Source organism: Gymnogyps californianus, chromosome 3 (genome assembly GCF_018139145.2).
Source record: "Gymnogyps californianus isolate 813 chromosome 3, ASM1813914v2, whole genome shotgun sequence".
NCBI lineage: Eukaryota > Metazoa > Chordata > Aves > Accipitriformes > Cathartidae > Gymnogyps > Gymnogyps californianus.
The window spans coordinates 81637948-81661805 of NC_059473.1; the positions used below are offsets into that span (position 1 = coordinate 81637948).

Here is a 23858-nt window from a genome sequence, read left to right on the forward strand (position 1 = left end):
GAAAAAAAGCTCAAACTGAAAATACTACAGGGGTTACTTCTCCAAGTAACCCATCATAGAGCTTAATTTAGTGGTTAGTGCTCTGCAGGAAACTTGGGATCAATTTCCAGACCAACTCTCTTGCTCAAAGATTCTGGTATGACCTGGGAGTTTAGCCATGCACACTTTGCATTTTGTGACAGACTTTGGCTGATGTAAACTTAATACAAACAGTCTCTGCAGAGAAGTAGTATCTCGCTTGTCCCGACTGCAAGAATAGTGACAACTGACTTTATTACTGAATGGGGAAAAATGATGAGGAAAGAAATCAACTGAAGTTTTAAATTTTATGTTGAATCTGTGGGACTGTCAGAGATCGGTAGTAGAGAAAAGAATACATTCAAAAGAAATCCGAAACTTGATAAGCATTGCAGACTTACTATGCTGTTTTAGAAATCTGTTGTAGAAGTACTCACGAAGGCTTTAGGGAATGCCTATACTTTCACTTTTTATTGCCTTTTTGAATTCAGGTGCCTTGGACATTGGGGGTTGTTCGATTCTTGAATTTTCAATAAGACTTTGGGGGGGGGAAGGGGTGGATGGAATACCACCATCTGTGATGGAAGCATTTAGATTTTGTTGTCTGCACTGCAACAGAAAATGCAGATTTCTTACTTTATGAAGAAACATGTGGTGTGGTTTGCTTAGAGCATTTTTATTTTTAACTTTCTAGAGAATATTTATGCATCTGGAAGTTCTGTGGATAGGTAGTACAGTTTTGCAGCAGCAATAAAATAAAAATGTAATTAATTTCTTTCTGAAATACTTCCAAAATTTCACAATACTGTCTTTAATGCTGCCCTCAAGTTATGCCTTCACTGTTCCGTTACGTTATAACGTGGTTTCTCCCTGCTGAAGTTACCTTTCTGTATCAGGGATGCATTTGGCTCCAAGGAAGCAGCTGAGGGCAGAATGAATCATTCTGGAGTGTTCAGCAATTTCAAAATAAGTAAAAACGCTTCTTTGAGTGAAGTCAGAGGTTTTGGGGAGGGCCTTTTCTCAGTTACCAGACATTTAGTCAGCCAGTTGGATCATATTTGACATTTCAGGAGTTTAGTCCGGTGATTAAAAGCAGCCAAGCAACATATAGTCAGTAAAGAAAATATTGGTTTTGGATAATTACGTAGTGGATATTGGCAAAAATCATTTCCTGACGCTTTTTGGTAAATCCATTTCCTATATGGTATTACACACAATTTAATTCACCACATTAGAATAGCAAGAAGTTGTTTCGTCACCCTCCTGTGCAAATACCTATTCAGAAACATCATTTTCAAACTAGTTTCATTTTACATTTTCATGTCACTCCTAAATTAACAAAAGCAATAAACTGATAAAAAAACATTACTGTCTATATAGCTCGTGGCTACGCAAGTGAAAATGTATTACTAAAAACCGTTTATCATCATCGGGCTGTTTCTGCTATCACGATCCGTTGCTGTATCCCATTCTACACCCTCTGGCTTTTCCTTCCCCAACTGACCGTTGGGCCAAAAGCCTATTGATTCTGAAGCCAAAGAAATCACTTTTCAAAATGCCAGGTGCTGCAAGCCACATGTTGTGCAGGTATGATAGAGCTCATAGAGAATACACAAAACATAAAAAGTTTTAAAATAAAGATGTAAAACTTACTTATGAATTGCTTTCCATTGTTTCTTCGAAGTAAAATAGCAGTTGGAGGCACCAAAAAGGAATCAGAGCTCCGTTGAATGAGACACAAAATGAGCTATGCAGATGCATTTCCCAGATTATGAGAAGACACAAACAAATAGATGGCCACTTATCTTGGTGGCTAGGTAGCAAGTTCAGCGTGTTTTGTATAAACTAGTATTTTCAGTGTTTATAGAAATCATTAACTAGTATTTGCAAGTAATGATGTGTAGGCAGAGTAGTAGAGGTAAGCTTTAACTGTACCTGCTTTTAAATTTGTATATCGTGATCTGATATAGGGACGATGTATGATATGAAACCATCTCTACTCCAGTGCTAATAACTAATATAATTTGTCCTGAAGTTTGAGTGGTAAAGATCATAGCTGTCAGTAATTAGAATTTGCCTTTACCATTTTACCTCTAAAATATTCAAAACCTAGGAAATCATATATAGCAGAAAAGCTTATACAAGGAACTTTTATTATTGTGAAGTTAAATACTTGAAAATTAGGAAATAATAGACAGTTGCCATTGTAGGCTTCATGAGTTCTCTTACTCATCATCTTTGATTGCATATGATCAAACGAGGGATGGATGTGGAATGGAAGGAGAGTAGAGGAAATTTGTATTTGATGTAAGCTTGGGTTCTATTGCAGTGGGTGGTCTTCAAGTATGCAGGAAGATAGTCTCTGCCAGAAAGAAGTTCATCATGAATTTATCTGAGATGGAAAAAAAAAATTAGATATGTCAAAACCAATAGGGCATACGAGGCCAAAGAAAGCTAAAAATCCTGTGTTGCACATTATACAGACGTAAATACATTTATTTATACATTCAAATAAATACATTTATTTTATACGTTATTGTCTCTTTGGCAGATGTACTTCAGATGATGGGACGTGCTGGCAGACCACAGTTTGATGACCAAGGAAAAGCTGTAATTCTAGTTCATGATATTAAGAAAGACTTCTACAAAAAATTCCTTTATGAACCTTTCCCAGTGGAATCAAGGTAAAGATAAAGCAATCAGAAAAGCTGATCAAACTATAAACAATACTACAAATGAGGGATAGAGAAAAGTGAAACAGAATTCCTGTGACGAATATCTCCTAAATATTGGGGTCCTAGAGGAAAACCATTTTCCAAAAAATATTATCCATCTTTATGCAGAAAAATCCTTTCTTCCATGAGTTTTGAAGCACTGTTGAGCTCTTTAGTCCATTCCCAGATAATACTACAAATGCTTTGCTGGTTCTGAGTGTTGTCTTGGACATTTGAATGGGAGTACAAACTGTTCTTCAAGGCCAGTGTGTAGGACAACTATACAAGATCTTCAGAACCCTCTCTGAAATTCTGTGACAAACTCTGATTAGGAAGAAAAATAGCTGAGTTTCTAGCACTTTTTACCTAGAATACTTGTACCATTATGGATATCACATTCTTCAAAATCTCACAAGTTCAAAAAGAAATCTGCATGGTGTAAACTATTACTAATACACTTTCAACACATCTTTCACTTCAAAATTGCAATATTTTTGTCAGAAATGTAGAAACACCACCTTTTTGCAGCCTCTCTGAACTTAGTTGATACAAAGTTTGCTGTCCAGAATAATGTAATTCGTGCCTTGGTTTTGATATTTATAATATATTTAGTTGTTCAGTGAGAAGCAGAACTAGTTACAGCAGTTTCCTATAGATGCATGTTTCATGGAGGAATTCTCAGGCATCTAATAAAGCATAAGCATTACTGAAAGCTTTTCTCAGTGATGAAGAATTCTCAGTATTGTTCTCCTAAGGAAACTTCATCCCTCAACATAAGCGATAATGGGACCTCTATCTGGTCAGGAAATTTGTAGGAGCTTGAGAGTGCTATCCACCTGTGAAATGTAGTTGAAATGGGCTGATGTATTTGAAGGTTAATTTCTGCAGTGTACAGACAGACATATAATTTTTGCAAACAAAGAATGTGGAGACATGCGCTTCGTTTCCTTAGGAAACCACACTTTTCTTTTTTTAACATACAAACTGCACTTAGCACAAAAGGCTAGGAGTTGAACTTCTTCAAAATGATAGCTAATATGTCAAAAGAGCAGTGTGATTAAAATGTTGATGATATATCCAGACTGTATGGCACTAGCATAAACTAGGAAATCTTTCTATTTGTTGGTAAGTGGTGTTTCTAAATAAAGAAATCATATCTTCAATATAACAATACTAATCACACCTTGTTCCTGTTTGGAATACTATAAATATTCTATGTTTCTAGTAGCTCATTTTGTGTGTATATATTTACTTTGTAGTTTGATATATTCCATCTTTTACTATAAACAAAGAATATTTGATAAATTTTCAGATGAAGATTCACATATTAATAGCAATCTCATTAAGTTCTATGTAGGCTGTGAACCAATGAACTCAGAGTTGTCTTGGTCTCTTTTATGATCAAGTATTTGAAGTAAGAGGCTTCATAGCTTCAAAGAGAAACTGTTTGGGGTTTTTTGGAGGGTTTTTAGTTTTAGAATGCTTTCCCATCTGTTCTACCAAAGAGCAGATTTATCAGCTTTGTGTAGTATTTCCAATTTGTAAAATTAAACTTCGTATTTTTTTAATTAAAGTTTTTTCTAAAAGCCATTGTCTATGTATTAGTTGTAAGACTTGAGTACACAACTTGTATGACAGGCCTTGTGCTCTCGATGATCATGGGTCTGAAATATAGCACATTAGAAGCAAAAGAGAAAGCACTCTTTATTATGGAATAGCTATTGAATCATCTGTCCAGTTTCTGTTGGACAATCTGGGTAGAACATCTGCAGTTGTTACCTTCAGAAGCATGCAATCAGTGGTATAGAGCAGTAAAACAGCTACTCATACCAAATTATTCTTTACTTTTAGCAGTAGGGAAAGAAGAGTAGGAAAAGAAAAAGGATTATAATACAAGAAAAATTAGGTTGATCCTTAAGAATATTTGCCATTCCGACTGAACTCTAGCCAGGCATGATCTCATTAGATACCCTAATGGAGGTCTTTGTTCCATTTAATGACACTAAACAGTATTTTACTTTGTAAGAATCATTTTAAACTGCTTTTGTTCTTCTGTGTTTCTGAGTTTAGATCTTTCTGGGTAAAAGTAGCTGCTCTTTTTTTTTTTTTTTTTACATTGGATGAAGATGAGGCAAAATCTGGGGGAAGCAGTTTTGATGTAATTTTAATAGCCCTCAAGTATTTGTCAAGTATTAGCTAAGCTATTGCCACTGTTTCATTTCCTGTTTGTCTTTCCATATGATTCTCTATTGGATTAAACCAGCATGATCATATGGTCAACATACAGTATTCAGAAGTTACCACTGAGTAGCTCCATCTGAATACATTCCATGAATGACTTAAACCTGTGCATTCTTGGTCCAATCAAAAAATAATTTGAACTTAATTCCACTATCATGTAAAGAAGGTGACTGACCTTGCAATTACATTCCCCCTTCTTCCCCTCTTCTCTTTTACTGGAAGATAAATATATAATATTTTCAGATTAAAAGTAATAAACCTTTTAATGCACAACTCTACGAAATATATTACCTGTCTTTGTGATTGTAAAGTCAGCTAAGTCTTCTTGTTTCCTGTTCTTCAGCTTGTTAGAAGTGCTGGCTGACCACTTGAATGCTGAAATTGCCGCTGGAACTATTACTTCTAAGCAGGATGCAATGGATTATATCACCTGGACTTATTTCTTCCGTCGACTTATAATGAACCCAACGTGAGTATAAAATACAAATGCAGTTTAATCTAAAGGTAACTTGAGGGTAGAGTTGATCCAAAGGTGATCCCGCTGCTGTTGAAGCCTAGAATACTTAGCAGTCTTCAATGTAGGAGCATTACTGGCCCACACATGGAATAAAACTTGTGTGCACATTTTTTTAATAACTTTTTCTCTAAATATAAATGCATTTCTTGGCAGATAAATTTACAATTTAGTGACAACTATGAAATAGCCTTATTGAGAGGGCTACATCAGCATCCCTAAAATAAAACCCCAGATTATCACGTTCCTTTAGGTATTGTATTTATAATGTGTTACTTTTTTTTTAGCTACCACATTGATATGTTCTGCCCAGTTTTCTACAGAAAATCTATTAAGACCTGGATTTTCCTAATAAATGAGAGAATAGCTATCAGCTGTTCCTCTGTGATAAAGTTTACTTTCATTAGGGTATCCTGGTGAAACCATGTGTGCAATATTTTCAATGATTGTTATCATCCTGCCTAGCTCCAGCTGGTATGCAGATCATTCTGAGCTGTTCCAGCAATGTAGCCTGCCTTTGCCACAACATTGTTTTGGGTAAATGGTATGTTACCTATCATGTGATCATTCACCCACCAAAATAACGTGGCAAATAAACAATTAGGCATTTATAGCACTAAATATTTCTTGATGTACTCCAAAGTGTTGTATTTCTGAAATCATGTTAAAGTCCATAACGTTTGGCTGAATTTTCAGCTGGGTTCTTTATGGGCAACTGGTGGTGGGAGCCTGCAGGTGATAAAATAATTTCCTTTAATTCTTTTTTAGTCTTCATTAGTTTTGAATTTTGCATCTAGTCCTGTGCTGAGAATCTCCCACAAAACAGAATTTCCATCTAATCTTCTTGGGAAATAAAAAATGCAGAGTGTTAGAACTGTAAACTAAAGAAAACATATTCAATTCTTTCACTTCATAACTAACAAAATGAATACATTTATGTGGAAGGTATTTCTCCCCTGAGAGTGACAAACAGCTAAATTCTGGTTTTGTGTAGGTTAGACGTGGGTAAAGCTGGGTTTATTTGTATGACTTTGGAATTTACCCATGATCCATACTACAACTAATGTTAAAAACTATGCTGCTGCAGGCAGTATTCTTTTTTAGTATAAAGAATAAGTAATGTTCTTTTAAAATGTCTTGCTCTTGAATTGCCATGTTAAAGTGATTTTGTTGATTTGTCTTTGGCAAGCTTTGATCATGTGGTATCTGTGGTAGGCAGATTTTTAAGACACAACATATAGCCCAAAGGTAAGTGTAGAATATAGAAATGTAGTCGTTTGATTTAATAGGCAAGGTCTTCCCAATATAAAAGAAGGTTCCCACTGGAGTATGAGGTTGGCATGTTGACTGATGGTCCTTTTTTCTCAGCAGTTTCTTTAATGTGCAGTGTCATGGAAAGCTAAATCTGAAGTTATCACAGTATCAACTTTTAAGCAAAAGTTCTGCTATTCTGAGAGGATTGTGGGAAGAAAGTTCGGGGGGGGGGGAGAAAAAAACCCACTATATTTCATAGTGAGACGCAGAGCCTTTGTAGTGAGAAACAAGAATAACAGATCTTGACTAGTCATGTCCATAATGGCAGGATAGGAATGCATATTCAAGTTTCTAATGAAATTGGAGTCTTTCATTGGGACGCCACACATGCAGGTTGGAACAGTTCACAAGTTGCGCTGCTTTACCTCCTGTCTCATTCACACAGAGGTACTCAGCATTCCTTCTGTACTCAGTCATGCAGGGAGAAAAGCGAAGGATATTATTGACTATGTTGAAGAGGTCACTTGTAGATACCAGGTGCAAATGCAATGGATGTGCACGCTTTCCGTTCTTTGACGTGATAATGAATTCTATTAAGTTTCATCCAAAGTTACTAAACTAGCCAGTTAGTATTGTTCCTGGACCTACTATCTGTGGTATTTTCAGACCTCCTACAAGCCAAGGAGTTCCAGCGTGGTCCGTGTTTGAATGAGATACATCAAAGGAAAACTGAAGTTTTATGAACAGAAGTCAGTGATAGCTGAGATAACTTTGAATAAATTGCAGTATGGTAATGGAGTTTACTGTGCCGTAGATGAGCATATGAAATGACTGATGTTACCAAACAAGAACTATTTGTGGCCCTTAATAATCCAAAGGTTTTAGGGTTTATTTTTTTCAAAAGAGTAGGGGCACAATGGCTGAATTTTGGTTTGGGTAGTTACAGAATACCCACTCAGTGTCACTTGGTACAGTGGTCTTTATCATGTCCTGCCCTGAAGCAATTTTGTTGACTTTCTCCCCACTGTGAAACAAGAACTATTTTCCAGCCAGCAGGTGATTGTACCTTAGTGGTGAATAAGTAATTCCCGTATGCATGATTGGTAAATTGCCCTGGGATTCATTGGCATAAAAGTCATTGCATGTGATGCTGTAAATCCCCAAAATAATGGGCTTAGATAATATGCAGAAGATTTATATTCTCATTTATTGCCAGTTTTAGCTACTTGTATATTAAAGCTGCATAAACAAATCTAGCATCATGCTATGCCAATCCAGTATCATAAAATGCCTTACTGAATGCCTGCGATTTGTACTATTTAAGTAATGTTAATCTACCTTTGTTGTGAGATAGAGATCAAAGTATCCTTTTGCTCTAAGTATCCAGGTTTCTTCTAAACATGCAGTCATTAAGAAAGTTTTTCTGGCACATTTGAGATAATTTGTTAGGCTTGTAATAATAGCTTTTTTAGTGGTGTTGTTGAAAAATCTTTGCATGTTACAATACTTCTTTCCATCAAACCAGTTTCATTTTCTTGTTTGATGAACCCCTGTATCTTGAAATCTGTGAAATGGGTTTTAACTGGCTAGTTAAGAGGAGTAATTGAGCTGTTGATTTGGGGGAGTGGAGTAGCTGAGTGCTAGTTTTGTTCAGAGGCATACTGACTAGTCATGTGCATGCTGTTCAAGAGATGATGTGCAAATGAGAGGGGTGGTCCAAATAAAACTGTCAAAGCGTATCAGTCTCAATATCCAGAGTGTCTTCCCTGTTCTCTCCCTCCCCCAAAGCAATTATTCCTAAATGTAGAGGTTTTTGAATTTGCACATTAAGTCAAAGTTTCTGTGCTACTTCAGTCAAGTACTACAACGTGTTCTCCTTTCCACATATAGCTTTAGTTGATATGTTCTTTACTTAGTCAAGATCATACAAGACAGATCAGTGAAGTGCCCTGGTCTTTGAAGGGGCTATTTTGAGAGGCTTGCCTATCCCCTTTCCTTGGCTGAAATTCCTTGACTATTTCATTCTTTTACCCTTATAAAAGATTATAATCTGCAACTTTCTACAAAAGAGAAATGGCTATGGGAAACATTCAGGTTATGATATTTTCCAGATACATGTGCAGTAAAAGAGAAATAGAAATTTACAACATATGTAAAGTTAAGCAGAATCAGCTTTCATTTGGAAAGTTAATTTTTAGATATTCTGAGAGCACACATCACATCACTGTTAAAATGTTTTTGGTTTTTTATGTATTTATAAATATATGTGAGAGAGTGTGTGTGTATGTACACACTTATAAAATCAGCTTTCTCTGTAAATTCCCTGTGAAGACCTGAAAAAATTGTTTTATTAATTAATTCTGAGAGTTATTATTAAGGAGGTTTTTTTCACTTTATGTCAGTCTTATGAAGTTTTCTGGAGTGAAAGAATAATGTAGCGTAAACTATAATTAAATTATCTCAGACTGATGCTCTTATCATCATACACTTATATTTTACTTTAAATTTCCTTTTCTCAATACGATTAGCTGAGCATGTCTAATAACATGTGAATAAAACATCTGAATAAAAATTATGATTATATACTGTTCCAATATAGTTTCCAGTGTTGAGGTGACAGCTAATATCAGGCAGTCAGGATAGAATACTGTGTATATTCAGAATATTTCAGTGACGAAATCATAGTTATTCAGAATTTTAGGGCTAGTTTGGAATTATATCAGAAGGAGGGATTACTGAAGAAAGTTAAATTAACTAAGATTAAGAGATAAACTGGAAAAGTTTGGCAGTAGCTACTAAGAACAGAAGCTAAGAAGGTGCAGGTACATTACACTGCAGTAATTACCAATATCCACATTTTGAGTTGGTAAACAGATATTTCTCAGGGTGGATTCTTTCTTTCACAGTCACATTTAGATCTATGTGCGCGTATATATACTTCATAAATAACAGCTATAGGCTTTATTATTAATTTCATAACAAGAGCTTGTTCTTTTAAATTATTAGGGTCACAGTGATGTGAAAAGTACAGGAATGTAGTTCATAGTATGCTTTTACCAAACTATTCACACAAATAAAGTTTTTCTGATTCTCTCAGACTGAGAAGCCCCAGGCTGCTGAGTATTTGAGCCACCTCCTGTTCCCCAGTCTGCTCCAGTCTTAGGTGAGAATGCAAAGCTGAAGACCCCGCATTCCCCATTCAGAAAGGAAATTCACATAGTTGCCTTCCTACTCTTGGGTATGATTTACCTGTACAAATTAGCTGTTGGAATATATCGTAGGAAAAAGAAATGCCCAATCAATATGTAAGCAAATTTACATGTGCCTATTACCTCTGATTTCTCATCTTATGAACGCACCTTAGGAGGTAAACTTTCTTGTAAATATTTTAATTAGAAGCACTGATGTTGAGGCAAATACCTTGCTGATGTCAGAGAAACTGGACTCCTTTATCTTCTTAAATAACCACAATATACGATATATCAAACACTGATTAAAGATAGCAATGTATCTATTTCTCATACCTGGCATAAGCAAATATGTGAATGCAAGAAAATACGATACAAGTAAAACACAGATAGAGATGTCTGCAGCATTTGTGTATGCTGTAATGCATTTTAGCAAGCTAGTCACAGACTCCAGAGTCAGTCAGTGATGCCTTAACAACAGAAGTGAGTTGGTACATTGGTTCGTAGCTCTCTGGCTATGAAGGTCCATCAATTGTGCCGTATACTCAATACCATTTCCACAGTACCATTTGAAGATAGCAGCTGCTGAAGGCCACAAGCTGATGAAAGTAAATACAGTTGATGACTGCAGTAAAGCGATTTACAAAAATGTCTGTGCTTCACCCATACTTGTTCATAACAAAATTCTGCTTTCAGGACTGTAAAATCTCAGAAAGCACACTGAATGCTGTAGATTCGTCTTTTTTGTGCATTTGTTTCAAAAGGCCTTCTGGCTAGCAAGTTTTTTCTTTTAATATTTTTGGCTGACTCTGCCACCGATTTTCATTATGTGTGTCACTATTACTACCGTATAATCTGAACATAAAAAACATGGTGCTGTAACAAATGACTTCACAGCATTGACAGTTATAGCAGGACCATTTCAAGGCTGATGAAAAATTTCCCAGAGAGATCTCAGGTCAGGTTTACATAAGCTAAACAGGAAATGATTGCCACCATTCACATTAAATCCTAAATGTTTTGTGTAACTTCATCTACATTTTATGTTCCTGCACGTCTCTCTGTCTTTCTCAGCTGATGAAATTCCACACTTCCTTAGATTAGAGAAATAAGTTCATGTTTCATGGTTTGTTGTTCTTGCTAAGCTCTACAAGGTTTGGGATTTTAAATATATTATTTAAAAGACAATAAAAAGTTCCTTCAGTTTTTGATTGTTTAAATTTTACATACTTTGTAAATTTTTATGATACCTAGTGGTTTGTTACTGCTTTTTCCCAATGGACTACTAATGGAAGTTAGCCTGTCTAGCCCATGTGCTAGATGCTGTTAGGATAAAACTGCCTTTGACTTTCACACCTCTCAGGGGACGAGTAATTGTTGTGTTCAAACAGCCTGTAATTGTGATCCCGCTGGCTTTCTCAGTACGCTTCTGGCTATTAGAATCATTAAACAACTCAGCACCTGTTAACAGCATTGTAAATATTCAACCCTGCCTGTGTGCAGGTTGAGTCCAATATAGGAGAAGGCTTACAGAGCCCAGCCTCATAAATTAGAGCTTCTGACAAGTCAATTATTGTGAAACTGGGCTTCACTGTGAAATAAATGAAATGGTGTGCTGATAAAAAGGTAGGCTGTCTGTTTATAGCAAAGGGAAAATAATGACTAGATGATTCAATGCAGTGAGCATGAAACTGCATTGTTTTTATTCTTTATCTGTAATTAAATAGTTAGGTAATATAGCTTCATAGAGGAACTCACATACGATGCAGTTTTTATACTTGGAGCATACCAACATGCAAAATTCAACTTGCATTTATGCCTGCGCATTCAAAATACTGTCTAATGTCATGATACCTCTGTTTTCACTAATGATTTTAACATAGTCTTTCTAGATGAATGGCTTTGCTTTTTATTAGGAGAAAATGTGCTGAGTGACCAAGAAGCTCCTGTGGGTGTGCTCAAAATTATATTTACCCCGTTATAGATAGTAGTTAAAACACACTGGTACCACTTCACTCAAGATTACAAACCATTTAAGATTTTTCTTTACATTGTTTTATTTGCACTAGGCAGCTAGATATTTACTCCTCTGACAAAAAATTACCAAAAATCAGCAAATTTAAAATTCACATGATTTTTAAAAGGCATTATAATGCCTTTTATGATTACGACTTCAGTGTGAAATACTGCAAATTAGGCAGAGCACAAGAAAAAATCTGTTTGAATTAGTGTCTTAAATTACAGTCTAAAAAAATAATTTCAGAGCATTGCCCATATCTCTTCCTTTGTTTTATCAGTATTCATCATCAATGTTGTGGTACTGCAAATAACAGTACTGAAATGATACGGTGAAAGTCTGAATACCATGACAACAAAGTGCCTTAATTATAATCATTTCAGTACTGTTATATTCAATTTAGAGAAAAATACTAATGAATCATTAGTGGTTTAGATGTATAAAATAGAAAATCTTTTCACATCCTTAAACAACTTATGTAGTTAATTTGCTCAATTATTTTCAGAAGGTAAACAAAATGTTACAAAGTAATTTCTGCTAATAAACAGAATCTAAATGTGTTCGGTGATAAGATGTCAGGCAGATAAAAGGTGCAGATGGAAATATTGAACATTTTTTATCATTACTACATTACTTCAGTAAATTTAAAAGGGGACTCATGAAAATTAAGTTGCATTGAAAATAATGTTAGAGTACTTTTGCTACAAATAAGTTTTCTTTGCATAAGGCTGATAATGTATGGCTGTCTACCATATAAAACTTTTTAGTCAATATAAATATTTCTTTTGTTTTGGTTTTGTTTTGGACAATAGCTATGTTTTAAATATTTGAGATCATCTCAGCATGAACCCATATAAAATATCACAGAGTTGAATACTCCACTGCCATATATATACACTTTGTTGTTGTCTAATGTAGCTGTTTCCTGCTATCAGAACAGATTTTTTTAGTCTTTTTCTTATGGTAGTAGTGTTTTACTCTGACTTTACCCAATTATAAGTGAACATTCAAAGCATCAGAGAATTAACCTCGTAATTTGGGATTAATAACAAGGGAAACAATCTGGAAATGACTGTACTGCTGTTTAGCATGCAGGCTTTTTTCAGTTATGCTATTGCTATTCAAAAAGACAAATGTTAAAAACTCTGTTTAAGAAAATAAGAATGCAAATCAGATTCTGTTAATGAAACAGTCATGGAAGGATGCTTGTAGTATGTAAAAATGCAATTCCATCTTTTGAAATTTGCTAACAGCAGCATTACAGTAAACAAAATAGAGCTTAAATCAGAGAATGGGATTCATCTGCCCAAATATAGCATGAACAACTGAACTAATTGTCTAAAGTTTTTTTTTTAGTCAGTGATTACATTTCACCTCATCCTAAAGCATATATCTAAAATACTTCAGATGAATAGCATTCTGCAAGCGCACATTTCTCTCCATTGGCAGTCAAGGGAGTTAAAAAGACTAACTCAGGCGTAACTGTAACTATGTAAAATCAGCTAAAATGAATCTCAGCACACTGTTTTGCAGCCTGTTGTTCACCTGCACAAAATAACACTGAAAGAACCTACTCTCCATTACAGCATGTGGTATTGTTTCCAGTGGGGATGCTGAGTACATCGTAACAGTAGGAAATTTTAGTAAAGCAGCTAGTATGAACAAAGGAGCATCTTTCATCGTTGCAGCAATCTCAATAGTCTGTTTGTGCAACAGTATTTTACAGAATTAGATGAGCAGGAGCAACCTTTTTTACTATGCTTTTTAACATTTCAATAAATCATCAAATTTATTGTTTATTTGAAATCCACTTTGAAATTGCATGATTTAATTGCTCTGCTTAAATTCAGAATTTTTGAACTTTCTGAGCATGCTCAGTTTTTCTTTACTGCTCATGGAACTTAATTGTTACTTTCTGAATTGGTGCCTTTGTTGAATCTAGGACACAAGTTCTTCCTGGAGTTCTGGAGTTTTCTAGGTAAAAGCTGTCCCTGAAATTATGTTAGTTACTGTTGTGTGAGTAAGAATCTTATAATATAGCTTAAGTTCTACAGTTAAGGAGTGCAAACTTCAGTCACTGGGTATTTTGTATATGCTGGCATAACAATATGTTTTGGTACACTTTATAAACATTTTTCCTTCATACAGATAACTAAGAACCATTGTTACTATATATAGTTTACCTAGACAATTTTACCTGAAAATGAACATGTGAAGTAACCACATTGACAAATACCCTATTCTTGTACTTTTTTTTAGCAGTTTTAACTTTGAGTATAAAATGACACAGAAATATAAAACCAAACACCAATATCTGGATTGGTGTAAGGTTACTTTTTCAAGAGATGTCACTATATGCCTAGTTTTTATTTTCAGAGTTCCAGGATCTAAGAACAGTTGCTATCCTTGGTGGGTTTTCTTCCTTTCTCTGGAAGTTAAAATACTGTTGTGTGTGTTAGTATTGCTTGTTCACTTTCATTTTTATATGATGAGGAAAATATACTTATGCACTCAGGAAGATTTTCCCACTAACAAAATATAGCCAGTCCAGTTCTGTTTGTATCAACCTTTCTATTAATAGACAGATAAATTACCATCTTTCCATATGTACATGCTTGTATTATGTTGGTTACTCCCACAAACCATTTAAGAATCATGAATTTTTTGTTAGACTATATAAGGGAATAGTTCTGTGTTTAATTGTTTAATGTGGATATTTGCTGTTCCAAGTATGTGTGTGTATTGTAGCAGCCTTGTAAGTTTTCCTACAAGACGTTATTGTTAAAAATCTTCAGAGTGTAAAAAGTATTCATGTAATGCATCTGTTTTCAATTTATCTAGTTACTATAACTTGGATGATGTAAGCCATGACACTATGAATAAGTACCTCTCAAGCCTTGTTGAGAAATCTCTCTTTGATTTGGAATGCTGCTACTGTATTGAAATTGGGGAGGTAAGACTAATCTGTGCCTTACAAGATTCAGTAAGATAAATGCTCCTAAAAGTCGGGAACAGCAAGACACATACATGCTCCTGATTTGACATGTTAGTTTGTCTATGGAGCTATTTGTAAGACTGACATTGTAGACTGAGCTTAATTGGGATTGCAGCTAAATTATGATGCTAAATCATTCTTGCTGTTCTCTCTTACAAAGTAGTCTTAAAATATTTTACAGTTTTGTAGGAACCATTTATATTGAACTATGTAGGAACCATGTATATTTGATTCCTCTTCTAACAGGATAATCGCAGCATTGAACCTCTGACATATGGCCGCATTGCTTCCTATTACTATTTGAAGCATCCAACTATTGGGATGTTCAAAGATCAGTTGAAACCTGAAAGCAACATTGAAGAATTGCTCTTAATTCTGACAGTAAGTGCTGATATTTTCTTAACTTAAACATATGTAACTCGTGACTCTTAAAGACACTTAGAAGTGTATGAAAAAACACCCCAAAATTAAGAAAAGCCTTTCTTCCCTGATCTGTAATTTCATTTTTTGTTGTTTTGAGTAATACACCTGAATCATTTTTGACGTTTCAAGTGTTTCATCTAATCAGTACATCAAAATTACTGTATACACCTGTTTCTCTTCTTATGTCCCTTTATAAGGTTCAGGATCTATACAAATCTGATATGTGGTTTTTTCTAAGATAGGTATAATACTAAAATGCCAGAATAATAACTGTGTATCAACATCCTAAATCTGTACCAGGGCCATCACTTTGCACTGGGACAATCTGGAAGGTACGGCAGCTTTAAGAAGTGGGGGAAACATGGGGAAGACCTGTTTCCTAAAACGCCTTCTTTTCTTTCTCCCAGCCACCTCACAATCCCTGAGGTCATAACCTGCAGTAATGCCAGCTCATACGGTTAGTCTAGTGACTGTTTAGTAGAGAAGTGCAATGCAAGGCAAAAGATTTTAGGGTACAAATCTGGTGACACAGTGTAAATGCAGCGTGATAGTATTCCATTCTCATCATAAAAGAATCAGGTTTTACTCCATTTTCCTTTTTAAGTACTTAAGTAGTTATATCTACAAAATCTTCTTTTTCAAAATGGTATAACTCCACTTGTAAACATATATTTGAAAACAAGAAGTGCCTGAATATTATCCAGGAAAACTTATTTCTGCCGACTTTATAATTATAGTCCCTGTTATATTACATACATTATACAAGTGGCCCAAATTCTTTAATATTCTGACTTCCAAGTGTTAATTTCAAAATCTAGAGTCCCATCTTATAGTATTTATGTATGTTACTTTTATATTCATTATTGTTTTGACATGCTGCCAAAATTTCTCTGAGGAGAAATACAAGAAGAAAAATAAAAATAGTGCTGTTCAACAGTTTGCATCTCAACAAAACCTGATCAGCATTTTATGACACTAGGAAAGCCACTTTTCTAGTACAGAGACTTTCTTTCTGATAAATTTAAATCACCTGCTGCAAACATTCGGAGTGTTACAGCTCAGAAATAAAGGCCACAGTAATCTTTTATAATGGAAAGTGTTAGACAGCCTAAATAGGGGAATTGCTATCACTGACCCTGCAATATCTGTTGTTCTGTTGTCAGAAAACATTGCAAATTATATGAAATGAAATTCAGTGTATTTGACTGAATTCAGAATGGTAATCAACCACAATTCCTATATATGCTGTATGTAAAATAACTGAAATTTTAAAAAGAAATACCCACTAGTGAACAGAAGTTAAATAATATAATGTTGAGTATTCAAGGTGAGAGCTTTACTCCAGCTGCTGTCTCTTTAAAATCTCTTCTTCTCTCAAGAAAATTTTCTTGACCTAGAAACTTCAGAATTTTTTTTCAGACAAATTTGGACAGGTAAAGTTTGAGAATAATATTAGCAGAGATGGGGGACATTTCATGACACTGCCTAAGCTAGTGAGCAGCATATGGACGATGAATGATGGAAGCAGAACCTAGTGCTGTATATCTTATGTCAGGGCTCCTCATCTGTTTAAATAGCTTGCATCCATGAAGCGCAAAGGTAAATGACAAATATTTCTGTTGTAGGCGAAACCTAGGACCGTACTAGGGAGAAACTGTAAAATTTAAAATTCATTAATCTTGCTTCAATTCTTTCTAATTCTTTTTTTTTTCCCCTGGAAATATAGTCTTGGAAGTTGTCCATTTACAGTCTTAAGAGGAATGAGACTAAAAATAAAATCGGTTAGGAGTCAAAATGTGCCACGTGTCAATTTGAAAGATGAAAAGGATGTATGAATGCTGGATGCCATTATAGCTGACAGTTTTTCCTTACTTTTTATGCAGATGTTGATTTTCATAACTACTAGTGGAATTACTATTCTGTCTTGTTGAAGTTGTAAATTGAAAGGTTTTTTCCAATCTGATGTAGTGTTGAAAAGAATTGCCATTTCAACAGAGTTATTGCCAAGGATTTTTTTTTTTTCCCCTAAACACTATGAATTAATGAGTTTTATAATTACGGCAGTTGCTTCACACCTCTATTGTTAACCAATGACATTACATCTGCCTTGCTCCACTGGTGCCCTCCTCCTTCTTATTGAAGCATTTAGCAGTTTTGGCAATGGGGAATTACATGGCATGGGGTAAGTAGTCTAATTAGGTATAAGTGAAAATCCTGAGAGAAAAGGATATTTAAAAAGTAATTTGAAGAATCTCTTAATGATGCTGGAACTGAAAGCTGTAGCTATAGTACAAAAAGGCCTGTTAATCATTGCAAAACATAATTATAATTGTGATTATTCTGCTGATCACTCAGTTTTCAAGTTTTGAATTTTGGACTGTGTTATTTAAGAATAACCGTCCAAAACATTTCTCAAATGCAGTTGCAGGATTTTGTAGATGTGACACGTGGGTCTTTTTTTTGTTGGCATTGTTCATAATCTTGCAAACCTCTAGACATTTACAAGTTGTCTGATGTATATAAGGAAGGCAGAATTGTACAACTGTAACAAAGAAAATACTGATGTTGTGGATTTGAAATGGGATATATACAAGTTTTTACCAAATTGTCAATGTGTAACTTGAAAAGGAGCAAAAGTTTGTTTAAAACAAAACCAGGAAAAAAGCAAGATTGCATTCAAGACTTGAGAAATTTATGATCGTACTAAGGGTTTTAAATCTGAGTTTGATTAAGGGAGTCAGTTGAGTTTCAGACTGATATTTTGCCATGCTGATGGGAGTGTTCAGAATTCAGGATTATTCACCAATGAATTATCAATGAATCTTTGCAACTCACGTGAAGACGTAGCTTTGAGTCATCCTGTTTCTGGTGCTGATGGGTCTCTCCAAAAAGTCACTTGATAGCAAGATTTATTTCCACTTAGTAGTCAAGATCATTTGTAGTCTTCTCCAGTATCTGTTCTTTTCTCTGTTTTTATTTTATCTTTTCATTTGATCATCTGCCAGCATTTTGCAAGATCAAATGAATTTTTTTCAGTATGGCTTAGGGGTTGAAGTATCCATAACATGAACAGGAACACGGCACATGGGAACAGCCCCACAGTCATGCTGGAAGTGTACAGTAATAAATGATACAAATAGGTGGGGTACAATGCCCTCACACTTTCCCTTCTCTCCTCAGTAGATCTGTACTTGAGATGTTTATTCTGTCTTGGGTTTGCAGTTAGCAGGCGAAGTTCAGATTCAGTTACTTTTGTAACTGATTTCTGCTAGTGGACCTGTAATTTTTCTGAGAGAAAATGTTTGATGCTTTTCCATAGAGCTTTCTTTAAAACTTTCCTAACTGTGCTTCGGACAGTAGTAATCCAAATGAGCTTAATCACTGTTGAGTTATGGTGCTTCATGCATTAAGTATTATTGATGAGAAAGTGTTCATGAATTACTGACAGGCTGGATTTCCCTGAGGTACCTAAAGACTGTTTCCTTTTATTCTGAAAGTTAGGTGCAAAGATTAAAAGAGAGGTCTAGGTAAAAAACAGTGAGAGATACTTTGGGGTAATTTTTGTCATTTTCTATGCTAAAGCAGCAGTCACTACAAATGTTTTTAAAATCAAATGTAGGTTTGTTGTACCTTGAGGAAAGGAGGTCTGTCCTGATGATTGATCAGGACTATGATGGCTAGATCCACTAGCTTCATGATTTTTGGTGATTTGTTACTACACTTATCTGGTTATCTGTTTAATATTCTTATTTACAGAGCAAATACTTTGTCATATCTGTTCATACCAGACAGTGAAGCGGAGAACGTTACCATCTTTCATCCCTTGTTTTATCTGCATGTTGTCCCTTATTTCTGTTTTTGAATTCTACTTACAAGAGAGAACTGGTTGGTTTTCTTGTGCCTACTGCTGTCTTTCATGTAAACTGATTATAAGAGATGCGTTTCTTCCTAACTGGGGAGCTTAGGGACAGAACAACATGGTATTTGTGTTACAGCGGGGCATACGTATCCATGTTTCTGTGATATAAACATGGGCTTATAAGTTTGGTATCCACATACCTCTTCCCTATATTTCTATCTGATAATTGACATGGTTTTGTTACACTGGCTTGTATTAGACTAAGTGTTTTGGAACTCAGCAGAAAAACTGGCATTGCTGGAGTAGCAGATTTGGAAGGTAGAAGGAGGAGGTTCATGAAACAGGTGCTCTCCATCCCAGATACATAGATAACAAAAGACTAAAGTTATTAACACCTTATCTGTCTTTCATTACCTGTTAGGTATTTGTACTATGAGATTCTAGGTAACTCAGTTAACCTATAGCTTTATTTTCTGTTCATCATCATTGGCGCATCCTATTCTAACCAGGGAAATATGTGAGTCTTTGTGAATAGTTACACTCTCAGTCGAAAATAATTTTATTTCCTTAGCAGGATTCTATCTTAAAGCTGTTTGTTCAGTCTCCCATGAAGGGGCCACAAAGGTTTTTGACTCACTGATAAACCATCTTTTCCGCTGGTCTCCAGTTAGATGCCAGGGAAGGAGGAATTAATAAGTTACAAAAATATTGTCCAAGAACAAGCTAATGTGAGCTGTTTTGTGTAATATTTTCTCTGCAAACCATGGCAGAAACATTTCTTTTGGTTTTTTTTAATATATTATATAAAACTGGTTTTCTGTTCTATGAGCTATTTCAGAAAAAAATCAGATCACTTTTCCTAAGTCAGTTATTTTCTAGTTTAAATTTACATTTACATTTAATTTAGAAGGAAATAAAGGTGCTACTATGATTTTCTTCAAGGCATAAAAGTACAGCAAGACTGTATTCATTATGTTATTCTTTTTAAATATGGCATTTTAGTGTCAGGAATAAAAATACTTTATTATGTAAACTTTATATCAAATGAAAAGCAATTATGTTACATGCTAACCTTTAAAGAACTTACATATTTGATTTCACATATATCATGCATTCTCAACAATATGAACATGACTGCTGTGGCCACTCTACAAATAGGAACCGGCCTCAGCCATTATGCGTATTTTAGTGACCCCCTTATAATAGGAGAAACCTGTTACCTCTTACCATTAAATCTTTTCTTCACAATAAATCCATACCTAGGACTGTTCAATGCATAAATTTCATCCTAAACACAGGCATTTCCAGGATCATTTACTTAATTTTTATACAGCTCATATTCTCTGGATTTTAATATTTTAAGACATTTGTGCTTCAATTCCCACTTGGAACATCTAGATAGTATCATGGTGTGTTTAATAAAATAGTTTAAATTTGAAAATTGTATTTTGCTTCATGAAAATAAAACAAAATGCTACAGTGAATTTCAATAGCATCTAAATTTCATCATCTATATCCAGTATATTCAAAATATCTTGTACTTAGCAGGAATAGTACTTACACACATGAATACTCACACATTAAATTTGTCTTGATTTTTCTCTAGTACCAGTAGATGGAGCAGTTTTGAATGTTGCTGTAGTACTTGAATACAGTAATTTTTTTCTAACATCATGACACAATTATTTCTTATTTTTCTTTTTCCAAATGATTGTATGATTTTTAGTTTGAAAGCATCATATGCAGCCCGCCTTTCCAGAAGAGCACAATCAGTTGGTAAATCAAGATGACATGCCCATCACTGACAGCTAACTGAACATGGCATGTCTTTCATTTTTATGGGTTCAATAAGAAAGAATTACATTCAAAACCAGAAAATATAAAACCTTCCCATCTCCAATACACATGACTTTCTAATCTCCGATTAACAGGTCTCCTTTTTTTTTCCCTCCAGTCTTCTTACTCAACTCCTGTCATTCCTTGCCAGTTTAAAAAACTGAATCAATTTAACTTTCCTTTAACTCAGGAAAGTTAAAATAAAACCTATTTCAAAGTTGAAGTTAAAGGTTTCTGACATACATTTCCCATGAGGTAGGCCGTAAGACAAGAACTGTTATCTTGGAAATAATACAGTATCTTTAATTTTTTCCTTTTTTTTTTTTTTTTAATTTGTTTTGATTGCAGAGCAGCGTCCAAGGGAAAAACTTGTGAAAGTGTATATAGCTGTGGTAGTGGAAGCCAGTAGCCTCAGGCTATATCCCCATTTCAAACAGCTGCTTTAGTAACTGTTTCTGTCAGAAAAAATGAGGAAATAAATTCCTTTAACAGGAGCTATAGAAGCAGTTATAGCAGCAAAACACTCATGTATACCAATGAAAACTATTTTGATGAGCCAGGAAGCTATTGCACTTGTATCTGCTAGGGTAGATAGGAGCACTGTCCTGGTCTTGTACTTACAAATGTGGATGTTGGCTGCCATCTGTGGCAAATCAATGCTTGTCCTTGGTATGTATGCTAGAAGCAAGTTCAGTGATAGCAAGCTTAGTTTAGCTGACTGCTTAAAGCTGCAGGCAGTTCAACTGTGCACCATTTGTTTATTTATTTAAGCACAAAAGTCTTTTACTTACCACTTGGCAGTTAGAATTGTAGCCATCTTCATTATGCAAGATTTCAAACTATACATAGTTGTGTATATGCAGCCAATACTTTGCAAAGTATTCATATTGAAAATGAAATGGCTTTTTTCAGCAGTCATGTCATACAGCTCTATTTTCAAATATACAATATATTTGTTGAAACAATGTTCATGTTTGTTGAAACAAAACTGAAGTTCTAAACTGCATTTTTATTAAGGTAAAGCTGAACATTTTATAATACGCAGTGCTGCTTTGATAAATGGCTGTGGGTTCTCATGCCCCAAGTACTCCAGAAGGCAATCTTACAAGCTCAGTGTGCCTTTAGCAAGTCAGTACAAGTTCTACCTACTTTGTGCCTCCCAATTTGTAATTAAAGCGTGATAGGCAAATTTAGGCCCTCTGCAGCCTGCAGTTCTTTTGTTAACTGGTTTCTAGTTATTGCCTTTGCTTTTGATAGAATTATACTATTGTACTATAAATTATAGCAGTTACAATTATATTGCGGATGAATTTGTTTTCACAGAATTCAGTTCACTTAGTAACACCAACTCAGCCTTACCGACTGCTGTTTAAAGGCACACAAATGTTTTTCTCTGTCAGCAAGGAAGTTATTCCTCAGACTTGTAAAACTGTTAAGAAAGAGGATGGCATTTTGTAGCTTGTTCTCTGATTGGAACAGAAATTTCAGGATAAGGATTGGTTTGGCTGAAATAATTACATCATACAAGATTGGTATCCAGCATATATTGTTCCTTTAGCATAGTAGTTTAAAAAAAAAAGGACATAAGAGGATTACTGATCAGTCCTTAATGAAGTATCTGACACTTGTATTTTCCTATTTACATTTAGATTCTTTCTTTGTCTCATTCTTTTCTCTTTTTTTCCTGATGGAACCTGGCTAGCTTCAGAAGGTTGAATTTTATTTTAAATGTTGATGTTACATATTATCACAGATGAACTTTTAAGAAATCGGCCCCTCTTATTATTTGCCTAGTATTTACAAGGTGCTTTATTTCACAGTTACTTAGGTAGCTCATGCTACCTATAATGTTAGAAGAAATTGCAGAGGGATTTTTGCTACCAAAAGGCCGAAACTTTTCTTAGCATTTGAAAAAGTTAATATATATATATTTGTAAATTTGGTATAGCATAGTAAGCATGCTTTTAGAGAACAGTTGCAGATTTTCTTCACCTCTGCAGCTTAATGAATGTGGGCCAGGCATCTGGCAAAATATTGGAATTGTTGTATGTGAAAACTGTCAAATTATGCACTTTTCTAAGTAATTTTATCTGGGATAATGCTCGAATACAGCTTTCCTTAATTTATAGTAGGTCATTGTCCTATTTCCCATGGAAGAGTCAAATCAGACATCACCAATTTGATTGGATTGCCCACATGCCAACTGCCCACTGCCTTTCCTTTCTGTCTTCCAGTGGAAAAGACTAGCAAGCCAGCAGAGATTATTCAAACTACTAGTTTTCAGAAAGAGAAAATACCTCAAGTCTATTCCTCTCACCTTCGAGGGTGAGAAAATGGCTAAAATCCCTCTCACAACAGGTCTCTTAAATCCTTCTCCTGTCAAGGTGAAGGCACGCTACTATGTTCGCTTATATTTATTTAGTGTGTATATGCATGTCTACTTAAAAAATATTTTTAGATACAACTGATGCATACAATATTAAGAAATTTTATCTTAAACATATTAAATCATTGAATGCACAATATTCTGCAGGTTAATGAGATGAATTCCAACTGTTTTATCATTTGCTTAAGGCAGCAAGCAAATGTAAACAACATGAGGTGTAGATAATAGATTATTTTTTCTTTTGTATATGATTGTCTTAATATTTACTATATGCAGTCATATAAGATGCTAATTTTTAATACTTCTTTAGCTATAAGAATGCATGTTTGCTTTCTCTTGATTCACACAGAACAGATGGATGCTTGACTGCCTGCTAATCCACAGCTGGAATGGTTTCAGCAGTTTCCACGTTG

At 34.8% G+C, this 23858-nt stretch overlaps 1 protein-coding gene across 1 annotated transcript in view; it reads left to right on the forward strand.

The window, feature by feature from the left end:
* ASCC3 (activating signal cointegrator 1 complex subunit 3) overlaps positions 1-23858 on the forward strand; it is a 273183-nt gene that overhangs the window by 216279 nt on the left and 33046 nt on the right. Inside the window, exons 32-35 of the mRNA XM_050893351.1 lie at positions 2570-2702; positions 5317-5442; positions 14788-14899; positions 15188-15322. Of these exons, the coding sequence (XP_050749308.1) occupies positions 2570-2702; positions 5317-5442; positions 14788-14899; positions 15188-15322 (506 nt within the window). The remainder of the gene's footprint in view (positions 1-2569; positions 2703-5316; positions 5443-14787; positions 14900-15187; positions 15323-23858) is intronic.